A 22,382-nucleotide genomic window follows, 5' to 3' on the forward strand; every position below is an offset into this window, starting at 1 on the left:
ACAAGAATTGCAAAATTATTTTTGCACCAACATAACCAATCTTTTCATTCTGCTTTCTGTGAACTTTTGGAAATCCGTTTGGATCTATGAATCAAAGCACGAGTGGGGTTGTGTGAGCTAACAGGGGATGCTCAGATTTAATTTTACTTAGTGCAAAGCTGCTGAAGGATTGGATTCGGGGAAAAGGTTCAACACTTGGCCAGTAACGTTCTGAACATTGGGTGTAAGAATGACAAAGAAACTTTTATAGCAGTTTGGGTGAAAAAATCATAGTAGTGTGTAATATGAGGGTAGAAGGTATGTGCGGAATCCATCTATGGAATTCACTCAGGTGGGAGAGATGAAAGAGGGCGGGGATGCATAGCCCAGGGTGGGGACTATTAACTACTGATGAACTAGGTCAGGCAGAAGGGAAGAAAGTACAGACCACACAGGTTCCTCAGCGGAGATCAATCCAGTGCTGGGATACAAAGTCCCCGGCAAAGAGCTAAAATATGTTTTGGTCATTTTTGCAAATCCTCCTTAACTTTTCATGCAGAGTGCAATGTTGCTCCCTTTTCTGCTCCACTTATATCTTTCTTCTCTGCTATAGAGCTCATTCCCTCTCTCTTCCCTCGAGTCTAACAGCTGGAAGACTGTTAGTGTACATTGAGCCATCTTACACACATCCCACACACGTGTGTGTTTGTAGTGTGAAGGCTTGAGGTCATAGGGAACCGGGACAAGCATCCCACACCCTGTGGAATCACTTGGCTCCCCTACATCTTTGTTTTCTGGAGAGCTCCATCACGAGCTGTAAGAATGACTGGGTGCACACCCCAGAAGCAGACATGAGGGGAAGATGGAGGGAAAGACAGGAGTCTGCCCAGGGCTCACTGTGTGGATCTGTGTTGGATGGGGACTCTGGCAGACTGAAACAAAACCCAGGACCTTGTGTCCCATTTCCTGACTGAACCCCAGTTTGCACAAATACCTGACCAAGCGGTCAGGACTCCAGAGACAATCTGCAAAGTGCATAAAATACGCCAAGAGACAGTTTGTGAAACCTATCTCCTCCCCCACCCATTCTTCTCCCTGCTACCCAGACTGCTGGTTATTTTTTCCTGGTCAGCAACGACCTACGCTTCAATTTTACATGGTAACCTTACAGATGAACTGTTCTCCAGCCTGTCTCTCCCATAAAACAAAGAACTAAATCCCCCCGTCACACACACTCCACACACACACACATTGCCTGCCACCCTGAAAATAAAAATAATTGGAGGAATCCCTGTAAGAAGACTGAAGCACAGGAAATGAGTGCATTCAGCATGGTCCCCTTAAAATGACCATCATGTGGGCAGGAGGCGAGCAGGAGGCCTGCCCTGGCAGTCCTGGGCATCTCTGAAAAGCTCAGGTGCAGAGGTCATGGTATTCAGTTTCAACAGGAAGGGTAGGGTCTAACCACAAGGCCATTGCCAAAATGCCTATTACTCAGGTGGTGTGATCAGGTGGAGCCCTTCGCAGTTTCACTGGCTTCTAGGGCTGTCAACATTTTTTGTTTGTTTGTTTTGCTTGTTTTTATAAAATGTCTCTATCCGGGACGTGCTGCCAGGAGGAGTAAGAGGAAGGAAGGAGAAGACACTCCAGCAGCCAGATTCTGGGTTTGCACAGCAAGAATTTTTCTCCTGAAAACTCCAGCAATTTGAAAGCCACAGAAGCAGGCAGGGCTGGGGAGTGATGAGCTTCACAGATGATTGGGGTGGAGAGGGAGGTCGGCTGGGAACCGCACCTCCTGCCGGGCTGGGAGCCAGCTGCAGGGCCCCAGCAGGCTGGCCAAGAACTGCAGTGCCCTCTGCCACAGGTCTGCTGCCGGACACAAGGGCAGGCCAGAACTCGGTGTCCTGCCACGGCTTGCAGGTGAGACAAACAGCTCGCAGGACTCGCACTGTGATTTGGGCATGTGAAGCCAGCCACGGCTCCAGTAAGTGTGACTGGCCAGGAGGCTGAGCCCATTTCTTCCGCCAGTCAGAGGAAGCAGACATCAGCATTGTGTAAAATGTTGCAGTTCTAGAACTGTTTGGAGCCACATCCAAGTATTGGATTATCAAGTCGGGTGGAAGGTCTTACCCACGGCTCTATCAGCAAGAGCAGCCAACAGCCTATGGAAAATAAGGGTCATCGACTCCACTCAGCCATGCTCAGAGCACGGGCGCTGTCCTGAGCAAGCGTTTTCAGGCTGCTGGTTACGGCTGTGGCTGGCTCTGCTCGCTGGTGAGCCGAGAGGTCAGTTATAAGCAGTTGTTGTTAAACAGCAAGAGCCTAGAATACAACAGAAAGGAAGACAGAACAAGGCACACAGATGGTAAGTTTGTATATTTCTTCCCCCCTCCTTTGTTTTTGGATTTATTTATTTTTATTGGAAAGGCACATTTACAGAAACAAGGAAATACAGACACAAAGATCTTCCCACCACTGGTTCACTCTCCAAGTGTCCACAATGGCCAGAGTTGAGCTGATCCAAAGCCAAGAGCCAGGAACGTCCTCTGGGTTTCACACATGAGTGCAAGGTCCTAAGGCTTTGAGCCATCCCCTACCACTCTCCCAGGACACAAGTAGGGAGCTGGATGGGAAGTGGAGCAGCCAGGACACAATCTGGCACCCACATGGGATCCTGGCACATTCAATGCAACTGTTTAGCCTCTGGGCTACTGCACTGGACCCTTACATATTTCCTTTTAAAATTTGTGTTTCAGACATAATACATACTTTATATGAATATATATAAATAAAAATATTGGTATATGTATATGCATGCTTACATGAGTGTACCCCGAAAGTCCTTGGAAAATAGAACTAAATGATAAATGGTACAAATATTTGAAATCTATGCATACATAGCTTTCATATAACACGCCTTTTTCATGAGGTTTTGCAAGTCTGATACAGATGGAGTTCACTTTTTGTACCAAAATTAACTTTTCATTCCATTTTCTCTTCATGGACTTTACAAAAAAAAAATGTTTTTAATGTTGAGTAAGAGGCAGAAAATAAGGAGAGTGATGGAGTGGCCGTGTGCTGGTTCACTCTCCAGGGGTTCACAGCAGCTGGGCTGAGCAACCGGAAGCTGGAGACATGAACCCCAAAGGATTGTAGGAACCCAACCACTGGATCCATCACCTCTACCCCCCAGGCTCTGTGTTAGCATCCAGAGCCGGGAACTGAACCCAGGTCCTGCAAGTTGGGACACAGGCCAGTCTTAACCACTGTCTTCCATTCTTCCTTGAACTTTTTGAAGAACCACTGTTTCTCCGGTGTATAATAACTGAAACAAAATGGTTACGCTTTTGATATGTGGGTAATTTGATCACGTGGGCTGTAGATCATAAGCAAAGTGAGACTATAATTACATGTGTTTCCACTAATCGCAGACTGTACATTACACCTAACCGGTGGTGATTCACTTAACTAAGCTCAAAGGCCCGCACTGCTTGCGCTCTCATTAAATCTTCGTTGAATTTTACAAAGTCGAAAGTCATCTCCCCAGAGCCTGATGCCCTAGGGCCAGGCACTTTTCACACCAGCTTCACTTTCTTCCCCTGCTAGTAAGCCTTCCAGCAGGGAAGCTGAGAGGTGGCTGGCCTGGGGCTTCTCCACCCCAGGGAGCATTCCAGAGCTTTCGGATTGAATTTCTCCGAGCCCCTCCCAGGTTTAGGAAGGTCCTGCTAGTTCTCCCTGCCCCCAGTACTTTCATCCAGGAAGACTGAAACCTCCCAGCATCACCAAGTTCAGGCAGAGGCAGCCGCTGAGCGGGTGGGAACCAGCAGCGGCATTCAGCAAGACTTTGACTTTTGTCTGGATTGTAAACCACACAACGCTACTATAAATACATGCAAATATCTTGTGCTCCCTTCCCGAGAAAAACATGTTAGTTTGTGCTCACGACTGTGTTCTTTTTTGAAGGAGCTATAAATAACAAGGGCTCAATATCTGAATCTGAGCAGCTAATTAAAATGTTAAAAAGGAACAGCTTATCTTGAGTTTCTTTTTTAAGGAAACATTTCAAATATAGACTGATGGTTAAAGCAAAGACAGCTGTTTTATTTCATATGCAAAAGCATCACTTCAAAGAAAACACTTTTTAAAAATGGGTTTGGCTGTAATTCTCTTCAATAAAGTTGTGGATTTTTTTTCCCCTCACATTTTGATGAAAGGCTTTGAATGCACATTTCCACAAGTTTTGGGTGTTTTTTTTTTATTTTTAAATTTTGTATTGCTTCAGAATTTATTATTATTTCCTCTCTATGATTCAAACTAAGCATTATAATTAAAATTTCTAAATAAAACTACTACCCTTCCTTTTTGACAATTATTAAAGATTGAAAATATATTTAGCAAAGTTTACTGAACAAAAAAAAAAAGTGTGTTGATTCGTTTGAAAAAGAGAGATTAACCACAGAAGTAGAAGCAATGGAACTCTAGAATTGGTTTTGCAGGAAAATGTGGAATATCGTAAAGTTGTGCCCAAGGAGCGGTGACTGCTCCTTCAGCAGAACAAGGGAAGGCTTCGGACACACAATGGAAAGACACAGCGTGGCTACTCACCAGCTCAGCGTCCTCCAGTCCTCCCTGGGCCCCAATGCGAAGCATTCTGTTCACGCAAAGCCTTTCTGGAGCTGTCACTTACCAGCCTCCCTTACCCAAGCATCGCTTTACGTTCTGGATCTTCACCTAAGTTGGGCAAACCTAAGGTCCTTTCCAGGTGAGTTTTAGAGGAAAGGAATCCGGAGTTAAAACCACACCTGAGGTTTTTTTTTTTTTTTTTTTTCCTCTGAGCTCCAGACTGACACGGGGCTGACTGCCAGGCCTTTCAGATTTATTCTCCGCCTCTTTCCACAGTCTAACCACTTCCACCACCTTGTGCAAGGCTTCACCCCATCGCACAGCGAGTTTCCTTAGGACAATCTGCCGACTCGTAGAAACAACCATGCAACAACCATGCTTTACTTAACTGTTGTTTTTGACCGCTCAACAGCTGCATTTTTAAAATAAAGATCAATTATTTTGGGCCCGGTGTGGTAGCCTAGAGGCTAGAGTCTGTGCCTTGCATGCACCAGGATCCCACATGGGCACTGGTTCACATCCCAGCAGCCTCATTTCCCATCCAGCTCCCTGCTTGTGGCCTGGAAAAGTAGTTGAGGACAATCCAGAGCTTTGGGACCCTGCACGTGCGTGGGAGACTCGGAGGAGGCTCCTGGCTCCTGGCTTCGGATCAGCTTAGCTCCAGCTGTTCTGAGCGCTTGGGAAGCGAATCAGAGAGGATCTTCCTCTCTGTCTCTCCTTTCAGTATGTCTGACTTTCTAAAAATAAATAAATAAATAAATAAATAAATAAATAAATAAATAAATAAATGTAATAATTATTATTTTTATTTGAAAGGAAGAGAGAAAGACATAGAGATCTCTGCCATCTACTGGCTCACTCACCAAATGGCTACATGACCAGAGCCAGGCAGCTCCAAGCCTGCAGCCAGAAGCTTCTTCCGGGTCTCCCATGTGAGTTCAGGAGCCTAAGAACTTGGGCTATCCTCCAACTACTTTCTCAGGCCATCAGCAGGGAACTGGATGAGAAATCCCACAGTGGACGCAGATGCTGTAAGCAGAGGCTTAGCATGCTACTCCACAGTGCCAGCCCCGGGAATTCTTTGCATGATTCTGTATTTGCTTATTTGCATAAAATCTCAATTTTCCTTTAGCCAGCATCTTCCACAAACACATCCCTCCTTAAGGATACAGTACTTTATCTAGCACAGAGCAGGTCATGAACATGAGTGGAGAAACTTTCAGCTGGATTTGTCAAACTACAGGACATGTGTAAATTAATAATATTACTTTGTAGTGCATTGAAATGAAGATGACAATGTTGAAATCGAGACATTTTTCAAGGACTGGAGATACCAAGATTTAGAATCATCAAATGAGAACTCTAGGATCAACCGTGGCCTATATTGGCACTGCAGGATACTGGGAAACTAGCTTTCTCTCCTGCAAGGTGAGGATCACGCTAGCAGTGTTTTGAAAGCCAAAGGAGACGATGTACATGAAAGTGCTTGTAAATTGCAGCATACCGTGGCATTCTTGTGAGACACCAATGTCCAGGGCTCATTCCATGGGAAGTTGAGGGTACAAATTGCAGGTGGCCGGCTTCCATGCTCTATCCAGATCCAGGAAATTGCTAGGGAGCAGCGCTGGTGCATAAAGACACCATTGAAGTCGTTTTTTTGTGTACTTAAATTTTTTCCCTTAGTAATTTGGTAACTAATCATTGGATACGCACCATGTACCACAGCCCCTAGCAAGCACAAATGCTGTGAATCACTCTATATCAAAAGTTTTCATTTAAAAAAAAAGATAAACCTGGCAGGAGGAGCTAAGTCATCCAACAAAGGGGCAGTAAACTTCCCACAGGAAATTTTGGAGAGAAAAAAAAATCTTAACATCAATGCAGTTTTCAGCACTTACTGTGGCCATGTTTATTTATTTTGAGCCTGATTCCTTGATTCTGGTCAAAATAAAGATTCTTCAATAACATCTACTCCTAGTAATTGTATGAAGAATAATTTAGGTATTAAATGGGAAACACTCAGTTTTACTAGGTGCTTAGGAAAGGTTCACTTTCTACTCTTCCTTTCGTTGGTCACACCTCCTCCAGAACACAAGCAGCCCAGGACCTGCGTTGCTAACACACACGCGGCTGCCGATGCGCGTACCCTGGGAACTGATGCAAGAAGCCAGCACACTGGCCAGCTGCTTCCCATAATCTCCACGGACACCTGTCTTTACTTGCAAGGAGCACGGCCCTGGAAGACGTCCATACACAACGTGTGGACTCTAGCCAACAATGCTTCAGATTGCATCGCCCACATCATGTGTGCCAGGAAAGGAGAGAGCAGGTGTCTGCAGGAAGAGGCTTTTCCCAAAACTAACGGAGTCACCTTTGGCAAAGGGCACGGGCAAACTCTCCCCCTCAGGCTGCATCCCACTGCTGGGAAGCAAGACCCACACTGCTTCCCTTGTGGATACTCTTGTCCTCTAAACAATTTTGAAACTCCTTAATCTCTCAGATTCATCTGAATGCTTTTAGGCAGGCCTTCGGGAGCACTGTTCAATGTCACGTCAAAATATTATTCAGACTTTTGGAAGCAGAGCTGGCAGCTGCTTTGAAGGCAGTGAAGTCCAGGGCTTGAAGGCTTTGGAATCAGGTAGTCTGGGTTCAAGCTGTGTGGTCACAGCAGGGGGCAGTGAAGGGCATGTTGGTTTCCATTGCAGCTGTAACCAAAAACCCCACCCATTTCCCATCTTACAGGTTAGGGTGTCAGAAGTCTAAATTGGGTCTGCAGAGACGTGTTCCTTCTGATTGATTTTTTTTTTCCAAGAAAGGTTACTTAGGTGTGCGGTTGTGGTGGAGTGGCTAAGACTGCAGATTGGAACACCAGCAACTCACATGGGTAGTGGTTCAAGGGCTGGCTGCTCCACTTCTGATCCAGATCCCTGCTCACAGCCTGGGAAAAAGAGCAGAAGGTGGCCTGAGTGTTTGGGCCTTTGTCTTCCCCTGGGAGACTTGGATGAAGTTCCTGGTTCCTGGCTTTTGCCTGACCTCTGTGTGGCCTTGACTGTTGCGGTCATTTGGGGCATAAATCACCAAATGGAAGATCTTTTTGTCTCTCCTTCTTCTGCTGAGTTTGTAAAAAATTATCTTAAAATGATTGATTCTGGTCTCTAGCTCTCGAAGCTGCCCACTTGAGTTTTGCGGTCCCTCCCTCCATCATCAGAGCTGGCAGCTACTTTCTGCTAAGAAGTGACAGTCACACTTCATCTGTCAGTAGGGGTGGGGCTGGGAGATAGGGTGTTTATATACTGCTCAAGATGCTCACGTGTCTCGTGGGAGCACAGGTTTCCATCCTGGATGCTCCATTTCTGATTCAACTCTTTGTGACTATGTCTAATGAAACAGTGGGTGTGATGGTTGATGGCTTGGGACCCTGCAACGCACCTGAGAAGCCCAGCTCCAGCCAACGCAGACACTTGGGGGGATGAATGAGCAGAAAGAAGATCCCCCCTCCTCTCTTTCTTTCCTTTTCTTTCATTCATTCTATGTATGTGTAGGTGTGGCTTTCTTCCTCTTCCGCTGTCTCTCTTTCAGATAAATAAGCTATACAAAATTAAAATTATAAGAAAAATCACACCATTTCTCAGCTTCCAACTCTCCAAAGTTGACCTCTCTCAGAGTCAAAGCTACGACCGAGAACAAAGCCCAGAAGCTCAGACACAGCCTGTCCCCTCTTTTTTGCCCCTTGTATGGATTACCCCATCAACATATTATCAGTACATAGCTTTCTATAGCCTAGCTCCTAGTAGGGTGCCAGCTGCTCTCCGAAAGGGCAGGTTCTTTTGTTCTGTTGCGTTTGAGTGGTCTGCTTTGCTGAATCCCAGTGTCAGCAGTCTTGCAGCTAGTAGTAGGTTTTGAAGAAATCTTTTCTGGAGGTAGACTTTTGGTGCAGTGGTTAACACCGCTAGAAATCTGCATTCTATGTCAGAGTGCCTGCATTGGGGACCCAGCACGGTTTGCAATCCCAGCTCTCTGATAACGGGCAGCCTGGAAGGGAGCAGTGATGTCTCCAATACTTGGGTCTCTGGCACCCACGTGAGACTTGGGTGCAACTCCAGGCTCCTGGTTTCAGCCGGACTCAACCTCAACTGTCCTAAGTGTCTGATGAGTGAACCAACAGATAAAAAAAATCTTTCTCTGTCTCTCTGCCTTTCGAGTAATATGAAAGTAAATGAAATGAAAATTGCAAGAAAAATGTTGAGGGGGTCAGTGTTGTGGAATGGCAGGTAAAGCCGTTGCCTGCAACACTGGCATTCCATACAGGTGCTAGTCAGTGCCACAGCCAATCCACTCCTGATGCAGTTTGGGAAAGATAGCGGAAGATAGCCCAGTCTCGGGAGTGAATCTGCTGGTAAACATCCTTGTCTCTCTCCTTCCTTCTCTCTCTGTAATTCTGATTTTCAAAAGAAGTGAATACATCTTTTAAAAGAAATTCACTGAAGAGTCTCCAACGCAGTTTTCTGGGATATACTCCCCTACTCTCTCCTTTTGTCCAGATCTGACTTGGCTAGATGAGAAGAAACAAAAGCCGTACTTTGTTTTCTTGGTAAAAATATATTTATTCACTTATTTGACAGGCTGGATTAGAGAGACGAAGAAACGGAGGGAAGGAGAGAGAGAGAGAGAGAGAGAGAGAGAGAGAGAGAGAGAGAGAAGACAGAGATCCATTTTCCAACTACTGGATCAATTCCCAGATGGCTGCAACAGCCCCAGGTAGGGCCAGGTCAAAGCCAAGAGCCCAGAGTTCCACCAAGATCTGCGTGTCGGGGACCAAGTACTTAGACCCAAGTCTGCTGACTTCCCACGCTCTCTGGCAGGATGTCAGAACTCAACTAGCTCCCCAGTATGGTTTGCTGGTCTCACTGGTGGGCGGCATCGCATTGCTTGGAGCACTTTGTTAACTTTTAACCTGCACTTTCTTACCTCTAGCTCTCTACCTAAACCTTTCTATAACTCCTTCAAAGTCCCTGGATGACCCCTCCCCCTCACCGGGCTCCTTTGTGTGTCCCTTTCCCTACCTGCAAAGCCCCATGCTGTGACAGGGAATACCAGCGCTGCTAGCTGTGGTTTAACATGCTGTGTTACAGTGCTGGTCCTGCCAGTGCAGCCTGGACGTGAAGCTGGCTTGAGCTCTGTGCAGATTCGAGGAAGCTGCTGGGGCCCTTGGAAGCTGGCGACCAAGGAATCTATGGGGACACAGTGGCTGGTTCTGGTGGCAGGCAGGAAGTATACTTTTTAATTCTTCCAAGGACAGATAATTCCAAAACAAATTCTAAAACAAAAGGTCAACTGGTTGCCCTTGTGCATTGTGTACTTAACACACCTGATTGCATTTCCTCCTCCCCGTTGCGATCGCCCTTGTGCTTGATGTATGTGCCAGCCTGAGGGAGTCCTGCCCACTGTTATAATAATTACTGTTCAATTGCGATTGTTTTTGGTGATGACAGACTCGCAGTGTCTAAAGGTGCAAGTTCCAGGCATTGTCTTGTCAGATAAACTCCCAGTCCAGAACCTGCTGATAGGTTCCAAACACTCCTTGCCAATAATTAAGCTTTTTCTCATTCACTGAAACCTGGCTGCCAGATATCCTGTGGTTCACTTTAACAACTTCTCCAGGAATTAAACACTTCCTTGTAGCTAGTAGAACCCCCGCCCCTCTTTGAAAGCCTGAACTACCCAGTTGTGTCTTAGCTTTGTAGTTCCCTGGTTTCGGTTCTCTTTCCAAAGAACGCCTCCAGTCTGCTCCGTCCCACCACCACAGGCATGCATGGAGGGGAGTCAGAGGACCACAGCTCTGCCAGGGTCGTCTCCTGGGACACAGCTTTTAGTAGCAGTTATCCCAGAAAAGGGCCTTGGCAGCTCAACTGTTAAAAATCTTCCCCTGCCGGTCCCTCCTGAGATCACTCTGATGTCACCGGCGTGTAATCTGAGCCTGCAGGGAGGTTCACTGCTCAGACTTTAAATAGCCTGTCCCGGGACGGAGCCGGCACAGGCTCTCTGGACAGCCCGGGAGCTGAATTTCCGAAGAGCCCCACGTCGATGAAAGCGAAGCGGAGCCACGCAGCCACCGCCATGTCCACTTCACTGCGAGTGAGCCCCTCCATCCACGGCTACCACTTCGACACGGCCTCCCGCAAGAAGGCTGTGGGCAACATCTTCGAAAACATAGACCAGGAGTCGCTGCAGAGGCTCTTCAGGAACTCGGGAGACAAGAAAGCCGAGGAGAGAGCCAAGATCATCTTCGCCATCGATCAGGACCTGGAGGAGAAGACGCGGGCCCTGATGGCCCTGAAGAAGAGGACCAAAGACAAGCTGCTCCAGTTCCTGAAACTACGGAAATACTCCATCAAGGTGCACTGAGGGCCCGGAGGATGCCGACCGACGCTTATCCAAGAGCCGGACACCTGAGAGACCCAGTGAGTTTGTGAGCCCCTAACCGACGATGCAGCCTCTGGGGCCGGCTGGCTTGCCCTTCCAGCGGGTCTCCTGAGGACGGAAAGGGACGGGAGAACCTGGATGACAGAGACTCGGACCAGTTCCACGCCCTGTGCTGCTGCAGGGGAGAGCACCATGCTGGGGCCAGCCGCTCCGAAGGCCCTCCCAGCAGGCAAGGACTGACGCTGGGAGAGGAGTCTGCACAGATGCGGGGGACCCTGAAAATGACCCTCGGCAGGGGAAGGCGTGAAGCCAGGGTCGCCTCGCCAGGCACTAGGACCTACATTCAAACTGTTTCTTTAGTTTTGTTTTGTTTTTAAAACCAAACTGGGTAAGGGGCGGGATGTGGGGGAGAGAATAAGTGTAAATTGTTTTTCTGATTTTTTTTTTACCTGAATGTTCCACATGTTGCCACTTTAAAAACTATGTCATTGATTATTTATTTGCATTTAGTACAATGCCTGAAAAATGTACCACCTGGGCGTTAAGTTACAGTGCAAGGAGTTGTATTAGGCTCAGCAGCTCAGGAAAGCCAACGCCACCTTCTGGTTTGTCGAGGAGATATATATATTTTAATACATATCAAAGCAGGTTGCATAAAAGTTAAACTAATGGGATTCTCTACAAACCCAAAGCACTGAGAAAAAAAGAATGTTTTCTTAATCTTTTGACTAATGCTAAAATATATTCTAATTAAATTTGCTACAATTATTGTAGTAAGCATTAGCAAGTGAATATGATATATAAAATAGTTTCTGAGGATTCTCTGCTGTCTATAGTTTACTACACCTGGCAACTGATATGCAGCCACAATAAATCATGATAAATGTGTCTGTTCTCGGTCTGTGGTACTTGGTCTCAAATGAGAATATAAAGATGGAAAAATTTTTGATGGTAAACTTCCCTAAAGGTTCAGCTCTAGGGTCGAAAAAGGATTTAAGAACTGCATTTTGTGAGTTTTGAAACTCTTTTAGAAGAAATTGCTCCGTGTAGCATCAAGGACATTTCCCGGCCCCAACTTTAAAATATAAGACATAGACACGGAAGTTCACAGATCGACTTGTGTATCCAACGACATGGGTGCTCATATATGATGGGTGAGCATTGACAGGGTTCTTCAGACTGCTCAAAGTTTTCCTACAGTAGCTAGGCAAACATGTCCATTTCTTTCTCCCCCGAACCATACGCTTTGGGCCTAGAGAATGAATGGCAATGAGGATTTCTCTTTAATAGGAACAAACATGGGAATGACATTAGTATCTCTGCTTATTTCCTCCTAAAATAAAACTTCCCACGCACATCAGCAGAAGTTCTTAAAAGTGCTGAGCAAGTAAAGCCCAAAAAGAGAACTCTCTGAGCTCCCCGGGTGTGGTTGTGAGTCAGGGTTGTGATACTCAGCTCTGAACGAGAAAACCCAAGGATGACGAAATCTATCCTCACATCTCATTTACTAAAGATGAGCAAAAGCACTCCCAGCAAGCGTTTGTGAATGCTGTGGATCAACAAGGAGTGTGTATGTGTGTGTGTGTGTGTGTGTGCGTGTGCGCGCACACGTGCACGTGTGCTTTTCTGGAAGGGGTATCTAGGTTTCCCATCAAGTTTGCAGGCGGTCCACTGATATCACAGACGAAGAACTTGGGCGGCTTGCTCACATCATGGGGGACGTTGTGGAGCGAGCCATTGCTCTGCGACTTTCTTTCCCCACCCTTGGACACTGAACTGGCTCAGTGTCCTCTGCAATTCTAGGAATTAGCTTCCTCCCACACCCAGGCTCATTAGTGGGGGAAAAAAAAAATCTGAATTTCTAACCAAGGTCTAAAGTACATTTCAGATGATGGAAGTAGTTCAGGGTTGGATCTATCATACTTTTCATTATTTATTCTGCCTCTATTGCTTCCAATAATACACAACATGTAGCTTACCCTCTTTCCACATGTTAACATATTAATTAAATTGCTTTGTGGCAACACAGTATTTTCTGATCACAAGACCATAACATGAGAACAAAAGTGATAGGTGAATAAGATCCAGCCCACCATAACATGGAGAATCAAATCTCTTCCTGCTGATTACTATAAATGTGGTAGCTTTACCCTATGTATAGAGCAAAAAGTAGAATCAGTATGATTGAAAACAGGTGACTTCAGTTTCAACCCACATGTATTATTTAACATGAAATGAAAAGAAACATCGTAGGAACAGGAAGTATCAGTTTAGTTCAGAATTCCATCTACAGTAAAGGTTTGGCCAAATACATCTCCAGGGAATTCACTGAAATAGAAGAAATGGGGGCCGGGCTCTGACTGTGGTGTGGTGCTGATGAGCCATTTGCTTGGGATACCAGCATGCTGTACAAGAGCACAGGATAGAGTCCCAGCTATTCCCTGTCAATCTAACTCTGTCAATACGCCTAAGCAAGCAATGGAGGATGACCCTAGCACTTGAGACCCAATCACCCACAGGAGAGACCCAGATGAAGATCTGGGCTCTGGCTTCGGCTTAGCCCAACCCAACCATTGTGGCTATCTGACAAGTGAACCAGGGAAAGGAAGATGGCTTTTGGTATATTAAGTCACTTAATCATTACCATGACACAAAACCAGAGAAAGAACGTGAGAACTGAATCTCTGAAGGATAAAGAAGCTTGGCCAGGACCACACAACTAACGTAGTCCCAGTAAGCTGGACTTCATGGCTACAAGTTTTTGGTGAGAAATATAGGAGGGTGAGCCCACTGAGAAGCAACTGTTGTCTGATGTATGCATTTGTCTATTTGTTTAGCACTTAAAGTACCTGGACAAAGGGTCATCATTTAAGAATTTTAGTCCTGTTAGAGGTTTCTTAGGTGTTACTGTTCACAACTGCAGTTTAAATAACAGTAACACTTTGGAAGATGGGGCCCAATCCAAGCCCTTTCTAGTCCTCTGGGGCATTGAACATGGTTTAGTCATTGGGAAAAAATCAAATACCATGGATCCATTATTTCCTTGATTCAGTTCATCACCTGGCCTTCAGAAAAAGAGAGCATATCCAGCCAACGGACCAAGGTCCACAGGGTGGATGAGTGCCTCCTTTTTCCAAACGTCAGAGGATTATCAGCAGATGCAACTGAGGTTCCCCTACAGAGTCCTACCTGCCAGTCAACAAATGAGTAAGTCGCGGTTTGGGAAGTGCATGCCTTGACAGTGAGTTCCGGCTGTTTCCAGACCCTGCATTTGGGGTTCCCAGAATGAGAGACTCCTGTTTCTTCCACGTGGAAAATTACCAGTTGGGAAGAATATTTTGTACCTTGTCTATTCAAGCAACAACAACAGCAAAAACAACAAGAAGAAATGGCAGGTCCCATCAGTATGGGCTAGCATGGCAGATCGGATCCTTTCTTGCCTTGGCAGAAGAGCCAGACAATGCATCAAGATGAGTGCCATTCAGTGAAGTGCATGCTAGGAACTTAAACAGGATGCTGTGGGAGCAGGGAACAGAGGCAGTGCGTGTGTCTGTGTGTGTGCCTGGGGAGGAGTTGGAGAATTGCAGGAAATCAGGCCCAGCCTGGGGAGACGCTGAAGGGCTCCCCTGAGAATTTCCCCTATTTGAACATCGGAGTCTGGAGAGTGGAAAGCCAACGCAAGGCGGCAGGAAATCTGGGGAATTGTTTGAGAATCTCCAGGTGGCTCCACATGGCTGAAGGCCTAAGAATTTCTGAGAAGTAGCAAGAAAAGCACCCAGGGCCTTAAATGGCAAAACTATGTATTAAAGTTATTCTGAAGGTATTAGATGGATGTTGAGAACTTTAGTCAGAGGAGAAATACTGACCACTAAACAACTGTGCATCAGACCCCAGGGGGGTGGGGGGAGTCTAATCTTTTGGAATGCAATGCACTATTTAGCAGGTAAATTCAGGCAGATTTTTTTTCTCCTGAATTCTCCTGCCCCATAGTAGCTACAGCAAAGGGGAAGGCATCCAGGACCTGTACAGTTCAACTGAAGATGGAAGGGAAGGGTTGTGAGCCCAGACTGGGACAAGAGCAAGTTCATACTCTGCCTCATTAACTCTGTATAAGAAATTGTGACTGCTTGCCTCTTGCTAATTGCCTCTGTCTGTGTAGCTTCTGCAAACAAAATGTCGAGATACCTTTAGTGATTGTTGCAGGTCCGTGCAAATGTGTTCTGTTCCAACGTGTACCCATTCTGATGGTTGCCATGGTTCTGCTGAACTCCGGCAAAACTGCAGTACAGCTTTTTGGAATTCAACATTATATTCCAAGAAGGGTTAGCAATGGTTTAGAAGTCCAGTGGGATCCTTTCTGCCCCCTCCCCACTGCCCTCTGTACCTGCATTCTCACCCCAGGCACCTGGGCGACCACGCTACTGATGCCAATCCAGCCAGGAAGGTTCTGGCCTTGACTGAGGCTCTGTGTGGGTTCACCTGTGGGCAGCAAGAGGAGGTTGAGGAAACACCAGATTGCATCTGCTGGTCTTGGATCTTTCCTAATTCTGCCTTTGAACACATTCCTTTTCTCTTATCTCTGGATTTCATCTACAGAGAAAAAAAATATTTTGACTAGGTGTTGTGCTTGACCCGTCTTAGCCTTTGTATTCTACATCGGGGAAAAATAACGACACACCTTTCATGATGGGGTTTCTTTACGGATTGCTTAGCATTCCATATGTCATAGGCATGCCTCTGAAATGTAACGAAAGCTCAACTGGAAAGCTCAACTGGAAAGTTGTGATCAGCAGCAAACCCTGGAACCTATTGACTGGACTTACAACTCATATCCCACATCACAATGCCCAGCTCCACCCTTGTCTCTAGCTTCCTGGGAATGCCCTTGCTGGGAGGCTATGGTGATGGCTGATGGAGATCCAGCTGCTGGGAGAACTAGATTGGGTTTCTAGCTCCTCTTGCCTTTGGAGTGGCCAAGTCCTGGCCATCGTGGCCAGTGGAAGAAGGGACCTGTAGATGGGAGCTCTCTCTGTCTGCCTCTTACATAAGGAAAGGAGATTTTACAAGTTGACAGTCCTGAGCGATGATTGCTGAAGGCACAGCAATGGGTTTGTCTGCCTGTTTTATAGCTCTCTTCTCTCCTGGCTGTCTGGAGCCCTGGTGGTGCCAGCTGTTCATATTTTTGCTCTCTCCCATCCCAGCTACGAGACAGGCACCAGGGCAGCCTCCACAGTTGATAATGATCATCTGTGAGGTTTCCAAAATGTTGATTTTAGGTCCCAATCTCTGGGCATCTGGCCCAGTGCTAGGCATTTTTGCAAAATTCCAGAGTCAACAGATTTAGACACTAGATGTCTAAATCTTGTGACACTAGATCTTGTGACACTAGATGTTCTGTGGATGGGACTTTGGGTTAGAAGACCAAGAAAACCGACTTGATAGCACAATTCTAGAGTTTTTCTTATATTAATTCTGTCACTCCTTGAAAACTATATCCTCCAAATCAAAGAACATGTTTGAGAAGAACATAATGGCTTTGTAATTATATAAAATTCTATGTTAGCATAATGTAATTAATAATTGCAGCTTGTGCAGATGAAGACTTCTGTGACTCTTCCCCTTTTTCTTGAGTTCTTGGTCTGAGAGTTCCTGACCTCAACATACCCTTGATCGCTGGGGAGAAGCCTCAGCTGTCGTCCAAAGCCCTGTCTTTTGCATCTTGCCTGTGTGCGTTACGCATGCCCAGTCAGCAGCAACAGGCAGACCAGACAGAATCTCACAAGCTCTGGCTAGCTCTGGGACCAGCATTCTGAAGCGCCACTTACAAGGTCCTGTGGTGCCCTATGGAAATGTCCAGCTTTTCTTTTCAAGTTTGTTCTAAGCAGAGACTCCCAGGAGACAGCTTAAAATTCAGGCCTCTGGATCTCCTGAGTCAGAACTTGTGGGGGCTGGGTGCCTTCTGTCTCCGTTCTTCAGCTATTTGTCAGGTAAGGTGCTGCTCAGTCAGGTAGAGCATGGCTGACCTAGATTGAAGTCACAGGCTGTGCCCCATGTGAGGACACAGTTCATTCCACTTCACCCGCGTACCCCCTGGCAAATTGCAGAGTCCAATGTATTTTGGAATGAGTCAATTATTAACCCAAGTTGAGCCTGGTACCATCTCATGGAATACATTACTGCTAGAATCTCTAATACTAATAATGCCATTATTTTAATTATGCTTTAAATTTTACTTGTTCTAAGAAATCCTACCCCTCTGTGGTTGCACCGTTATCTAAACTCCCCCTTAAGGTGTTTAAACTCAGCAATTGAAATATGGTTTTCAAAAGAATGGAAGGCCCTTTTCCCCCTTAAAGATGCTTAGAACTCCCCAGCCATTCTGATGGTTCATTTCTTAATCCAGAGAAGTTGATCTTTTATAAAGAGAGATCCAGCCCTCATCACCAGAAAGATCTCCACATTGACAAGGACACTTCCATATATTTGGAAAAAAACCACAAACTCAAGTTGGTTTTAGATTTATATATTAGGGTCAGGGATATCATGTAGCAGGTTAAATTGCCTCCTGCAACATAGGCATTCCGTATTGGCTCTGGTTTCTAATACCAGAGACTGCCAAGTGCTTGGGCCCAGCCACCCTTGTGGGAGTCCTGGATGGAGTTCCAGGTTCCCGACTTCATCCTAGGCCAGCTGTGGCTTTTGCAGCCATTTGATGAGCAAAATAGTAGGTGGAAAATCTCTCCCTTCTCTCTCGCACTGTGCCTTTCAAACAAAATAAAAACGAGTGTAACAATGATTTATACATTTATTTATTTGAGATGGGGAGAGACAGAGAAAAGAGATACCTGCTATCAATCTCCTTCCCAAATGGCTACCACAGACATGGCTGGGCCATCCAGTGAGCCTGATTCTAAGCAGAGCAGTCAGGACTCAAAGTAGTGTTTTGATACGGGATGCTGATATTGCAATTTGTGGCTTAAATTGCTATGCAAGACACCAGTGCTAAAAGATGCTCAATTTGGTGCGAACATAAAGAAATCCATGCACATGTTTCGAATAAGATACACTTTACAAGAATCTTGAAGACTTCGCTTGCAAGCCAGTACAGTGGCTCTTAATGGAATTCTTCCTGACAGTATCCTTCACTGCCACAATATGGCTGGACTTCAAGAGGTGACTAGTGGAAGAACAGGAAGATCAAAACTAGGCGTCAAGCCCCCATGAGACTGTAAAGGAGAAAATAACGGAAGTGGAGTGTCTTGAAGAAAGACATCCTTCCCCTGATCTTGCCTCGTCTTGGCCTTGACTGCTAGAAACTTTGCTGCCAGTGCCGTTTGGTAGAGAGCAGAAAGTGAGCAGAGCCTGGTGAAGACCTGGACTCTAATTCGACCTCAGTCCTTTACCTAATTACATGGAAACTTTCTTTTTAATTGGTGCTTTTAAAATGATTAAGCTGGGCCCGGCGCGATGGCGCAAGTGGTTAAAGGTCCTCACCTTGCACGCCCGGGATCCCATATGGGTGCCGGTTCTAATCCCGGCAGCCCCGCTTCCCTTCCAGCTCCCTGCCTGTGGCCTGGGAAGGCAGTCGAGGACGGCCCAAAGCTTTGGGACCCTGCACCCGCGTGGGAGACCCGAAAGAGGCTCCTGGCTTCGGATCGGCATGTATCGGCCGTTATGTATCGGCCCGTTGCGCTCACTTGGGGAGTGAATCATCGGACGGAAGATCTTCCTCTCTGTATCTCCTCTCTGTATATCCGCCTTTCTAATAAAAAATAATAAAAATAAATCTTTAAAAAAATAAAAAAATAAAATGATTAAGCTGTTTGAAAAAGCAGAGTAATTGAGGGAAACAAAAGACAAACAGAGAGAAAGGCCAGAGTGCAGGGCAGAAATAGAGATGCTCCCTGCAGCTGGTTCACTCTTCAAATACCCTTAACCAACCAGGGATGAGCCAAGTCAAAGCCAAGAGCCAGGAACTTCATGCAGGTCTCTCCTACAGGGGATAGGGACCCAGGTACTTGGGCCATCACTGCCGCCTCTCAGGTGTATTAGGAAGGAACTGGATCCAAGGAGTGGAGGATCCGAGACTGGCACTAGGCACTCCCATATGGGATGCAGGTCTCATAAGCAGCAGTGTAACCCATTGTGCACCCACACGGAAATTGTGGCACATTGTTTAATCTCAACTTAACTTTACCATCCTTAGAATCTGGATAATAATATACTCCCGGTTATCTATGTGGTATTTTCTTATGGCTCCAGAGGCCAAGCCGGTTTCCTCCATAACCTCCCCTAGCTTTTGTACGTGGATGTCTTCATCTTGATTCTTCCTTAGTGGGGCAGTAAAAAGCCACCCAATGGATGCTTATTCAATGTGAGAAGGAGATCAAGATGCAGACATACTCAGAGGGGAGATTAGGGAAATGGATGTTGGGGCTTCAATGCACGAACTTGGGTTAGGGAAGACACACACCATGCACTCACTGGAGCTGTCACTAGAGAGGGTTATGAGTGGATGTAGGGCAGTTCCATGGAGATGCTCAGAAGCTAAGCACCTGTGGTTTGCTCACAGTAGAAACCAAATGTGACAAGTACTGCACTTAACATGGGTAAGCAGTTCCCAGTAGGTGTGTGTGTACACTCAAACATAACATACTTGTTTGTTGTGTCGACTTGTTAATCTCCAAAATCAGCATCTGCTTCTGTCTTGTCTCTGGCCTCTCAGAGGTCACAGAGGTACATTAGCATTAAATAACTGAGCCGTGTCCTGAGCCACGGTTCGTGCTGAAAAGAACTGTGTTGGCATGGAGTTTGGCCATGGTGCATTTCTACCACTAAGCACTTTGCTTTTCATCATGCACCGATGGATGGCTTCCAAAACAAATAAACAAACAAAAAATGCTCAGTGGGAGTGAGTCAGGTCTCCAAACATCTGAGAACCACCAGGTTCTGTAATGGGGTTGAAGTTCTTGGCATGGTTTTCCTACCTAAGGTCATGAATCCGAGATGAAAGGTAGTGCTTCTCTCTTGTTCTCCTTTCAGAATCCTGCTATAAACCCATCACTGGCACAACCTGAGTATTTGGTAGTGCTGGAGAAGTTGGGAAACTCCAAGTGATACACAGGAAAATAGCTATGCTGATCCCAAGAAGAAAATTCTTTACGCTCAACCTTACAGAGTAAGACTTTTAGAACACATGGAATGGGTTTAGAGGGTTCTGTAATCTGTGTTTGAGAAGCCTGGGAACCTGCAAATGCAGCCTTGAGGTACATGGCTAGGAAGCAAACACCATTGAGTACTGTCCAGTGCTAATCAGAAAATAAAGAAGAGCCCTGAGTGTGTAGCATATCAGCTACTGGGACCATACAGGTGTGACAGTATGCAAACATTTAATAAAGCCAATTGACTAAAGCGGTCATGCACACATTGAGCCTTACTTGTACAGAAGTGCAGTCACAGCCTCTGGATCTGATCTTTCAGGTTACTTGTGTCACATCAGATAGGTGGAGCCTGGGATTGCCGTTCCATCCACACATCTGTGGAATCAGAGAGGTCTTCACCCCTGCCTTTCTAACAAGCTCTAGGGCCCTGGAGTCTTCCTGGATTACACAACTCGTTATATGTACCCATCTGCCAAATGGATACAGTGCTTTACAATGAAAAGACACCAGGGCCAGAATCCTGGGTCTTGCTGAAGACAGTGCTGGAATAGCAGGTGTCATATTCTGCCTTCCTGTCTACCCCAGTTGTGATCCATGGCTATCAGCCACATTCTTTGGGATATATTCCTCTCTGGAACAGGTCACACTCTATCTCAACCATCAATGTCAGACCCCAGGCCTCTTTCTTAACAAAACCCAATCCGTTCTTTGTAGAGATTTTCTCCTCCTTCTTATGTATGTATGTATGTATGTATGTATGTATGTATGTATGTATGTATTTATCTCCCCATGGCTGGCTAATTCAATTCACACAATTCGGCCACTCATTTAGAAAAATGCTTTAGTTGCTCGCATTGCTAACCTTGCATTTCCCATAAGGTATGGAAGTGACCAGTGTGATATTCAGAGTACATGAGCCACTGATATTTTAGAATATTTCCTAAGGCTTCAGGAAGTGAAGATATCTCACTATTTTATCCTCCACTACCCGGGGCAAGTTACCACAGTAGTAGTTGGGTGGGAGCAGAGCAGATTTCTGAAAAATTGTGAGTGTTCTGCCCAGTTTTTTTAGCGCCAGCTTTCCAACGAAATATCCTCACAGAGTCACTGAATCCCAATGTGTTCCTCTGAACTAACCTTGCTGTGTGGAAAGGTTTTAAAATTAACTACCTAAAAATGACCATTCTGTTCTCTGGAACAGTGGACACGGAGGGACACAAGCCTGAGGGAGACAGATTGACTCAGGGAGAAGAATTAATGGAAGCACATGGCTCCTGTGGGCAGGAAGTGCTTTGATAGGCCCTTTCCTCTGTTTGTTACCCCGGGGAACCCTGACAATAGACTCCACGGTGGAGCAGCTGCTCTGTCCCTGTGTGATGATCACAGCACATTTTCCTTGTCAGACTTGAAGTCTGCAGCAGGGAGTGCTCAGGAAGAGACCAGGACAATGTTGGGGACCTGCCCTGGAGCCTCCAAGCCATGAGGCGGTGCAGGCGTCACCCCAGACACACACACACATACACACAGCCGTCTCTGGCACACGTTTCAGGAAGACCATCTGCTCCTGCTGTTCCTCTGACCTTTTGGCAGTACCCACCCTCATCTCAAAAGAAACTTCCAGAAAAGACCTCCAACTTAAGAAGTTTCAGACTCTGCTGTCGAAGTAACTCACATGAGCAAGCATTGCTTCAGTTAGCAGAGCTAACATGTACCCCTTATCACCCTAAACGGTGGCAGGAGAGGTAAAGTTAATATCTATTTTGTGTGTGTGTCTAAATAGCATTCATGACCATAGAGGATGCTCAATAATTTTCTTTCACCTTTTCAAGATTTCTTCAAGGCAAGTAGTAGTGCTCTCATGTTATAGGCCAGGAAGCAGAGGTTTGGGGAGATTTACCATCTCTTCCAATGCCGTCTCGACCTCATCAAATAAGAATTCTGTCCTGATCCTGATTCTGGTACTTCCCAGTCCATATTCTTTGTTCTTGTGTTCCACGGTTAAGAGGCTCTTGAAACACCAGGAATGATGAGTTCTGTTTCGTGACATGGTATAAATCATCACGGCTTCTGGGTTTTGGCTTCCTCTGTCACATGTGCACCAGGGCTAAATGAGATTGTAGCCCTTTCAATGCCTGAGTTTGCAATCCAGAAAATAACAAGGTTTGGAGAAATATTCAGATGTTGGAAAACATGCTC

General features: G+C 45.9%; 1 protein-coding gene across 1 annotated transcript; it reads left to right on the top strand.

Moving 5' to 3' along the window:
- Positions 1–10,499: 10,499 nt before the first annotated feature.
- TCIM (transcriptional and immune response regulator) lies at positions 10,500–11,911 on the top strand. Its single transcript, XM_040994245.1, has one exon. It carries the CDS (start codon positions 10,687–10,689, stop codon positions 11,005–11,007), a length of 321 nt encoding a protein of 106 aa, XP_040850179.1. The 5' UTR covers positions 10,500–10,686; the 3' UTR covers positions 11,008–11,911.
- The last annotated feature ends 10,471 nt before the right edge of the window (positions 11,912–22,382 follow it).

Source organism: Ochotona curzoniae, unplaced genomic scaffold, assembly GCF_017591425.1.
Source record: "Ochotona curzoniae isolate NIBS_2020 unplaced genomic scaffold, NIBS_Ocur_1.0 contig_899, whole genome shotgun sequence".
In the NCBI taxonomy this organism is placed as follows: domain Eukaryota; kingdom Metazoa; phylum Chordata; class Mammalia; order Lagomorpha; family Ochotonidae; genus Ochotona; species Ochotona curzoniae.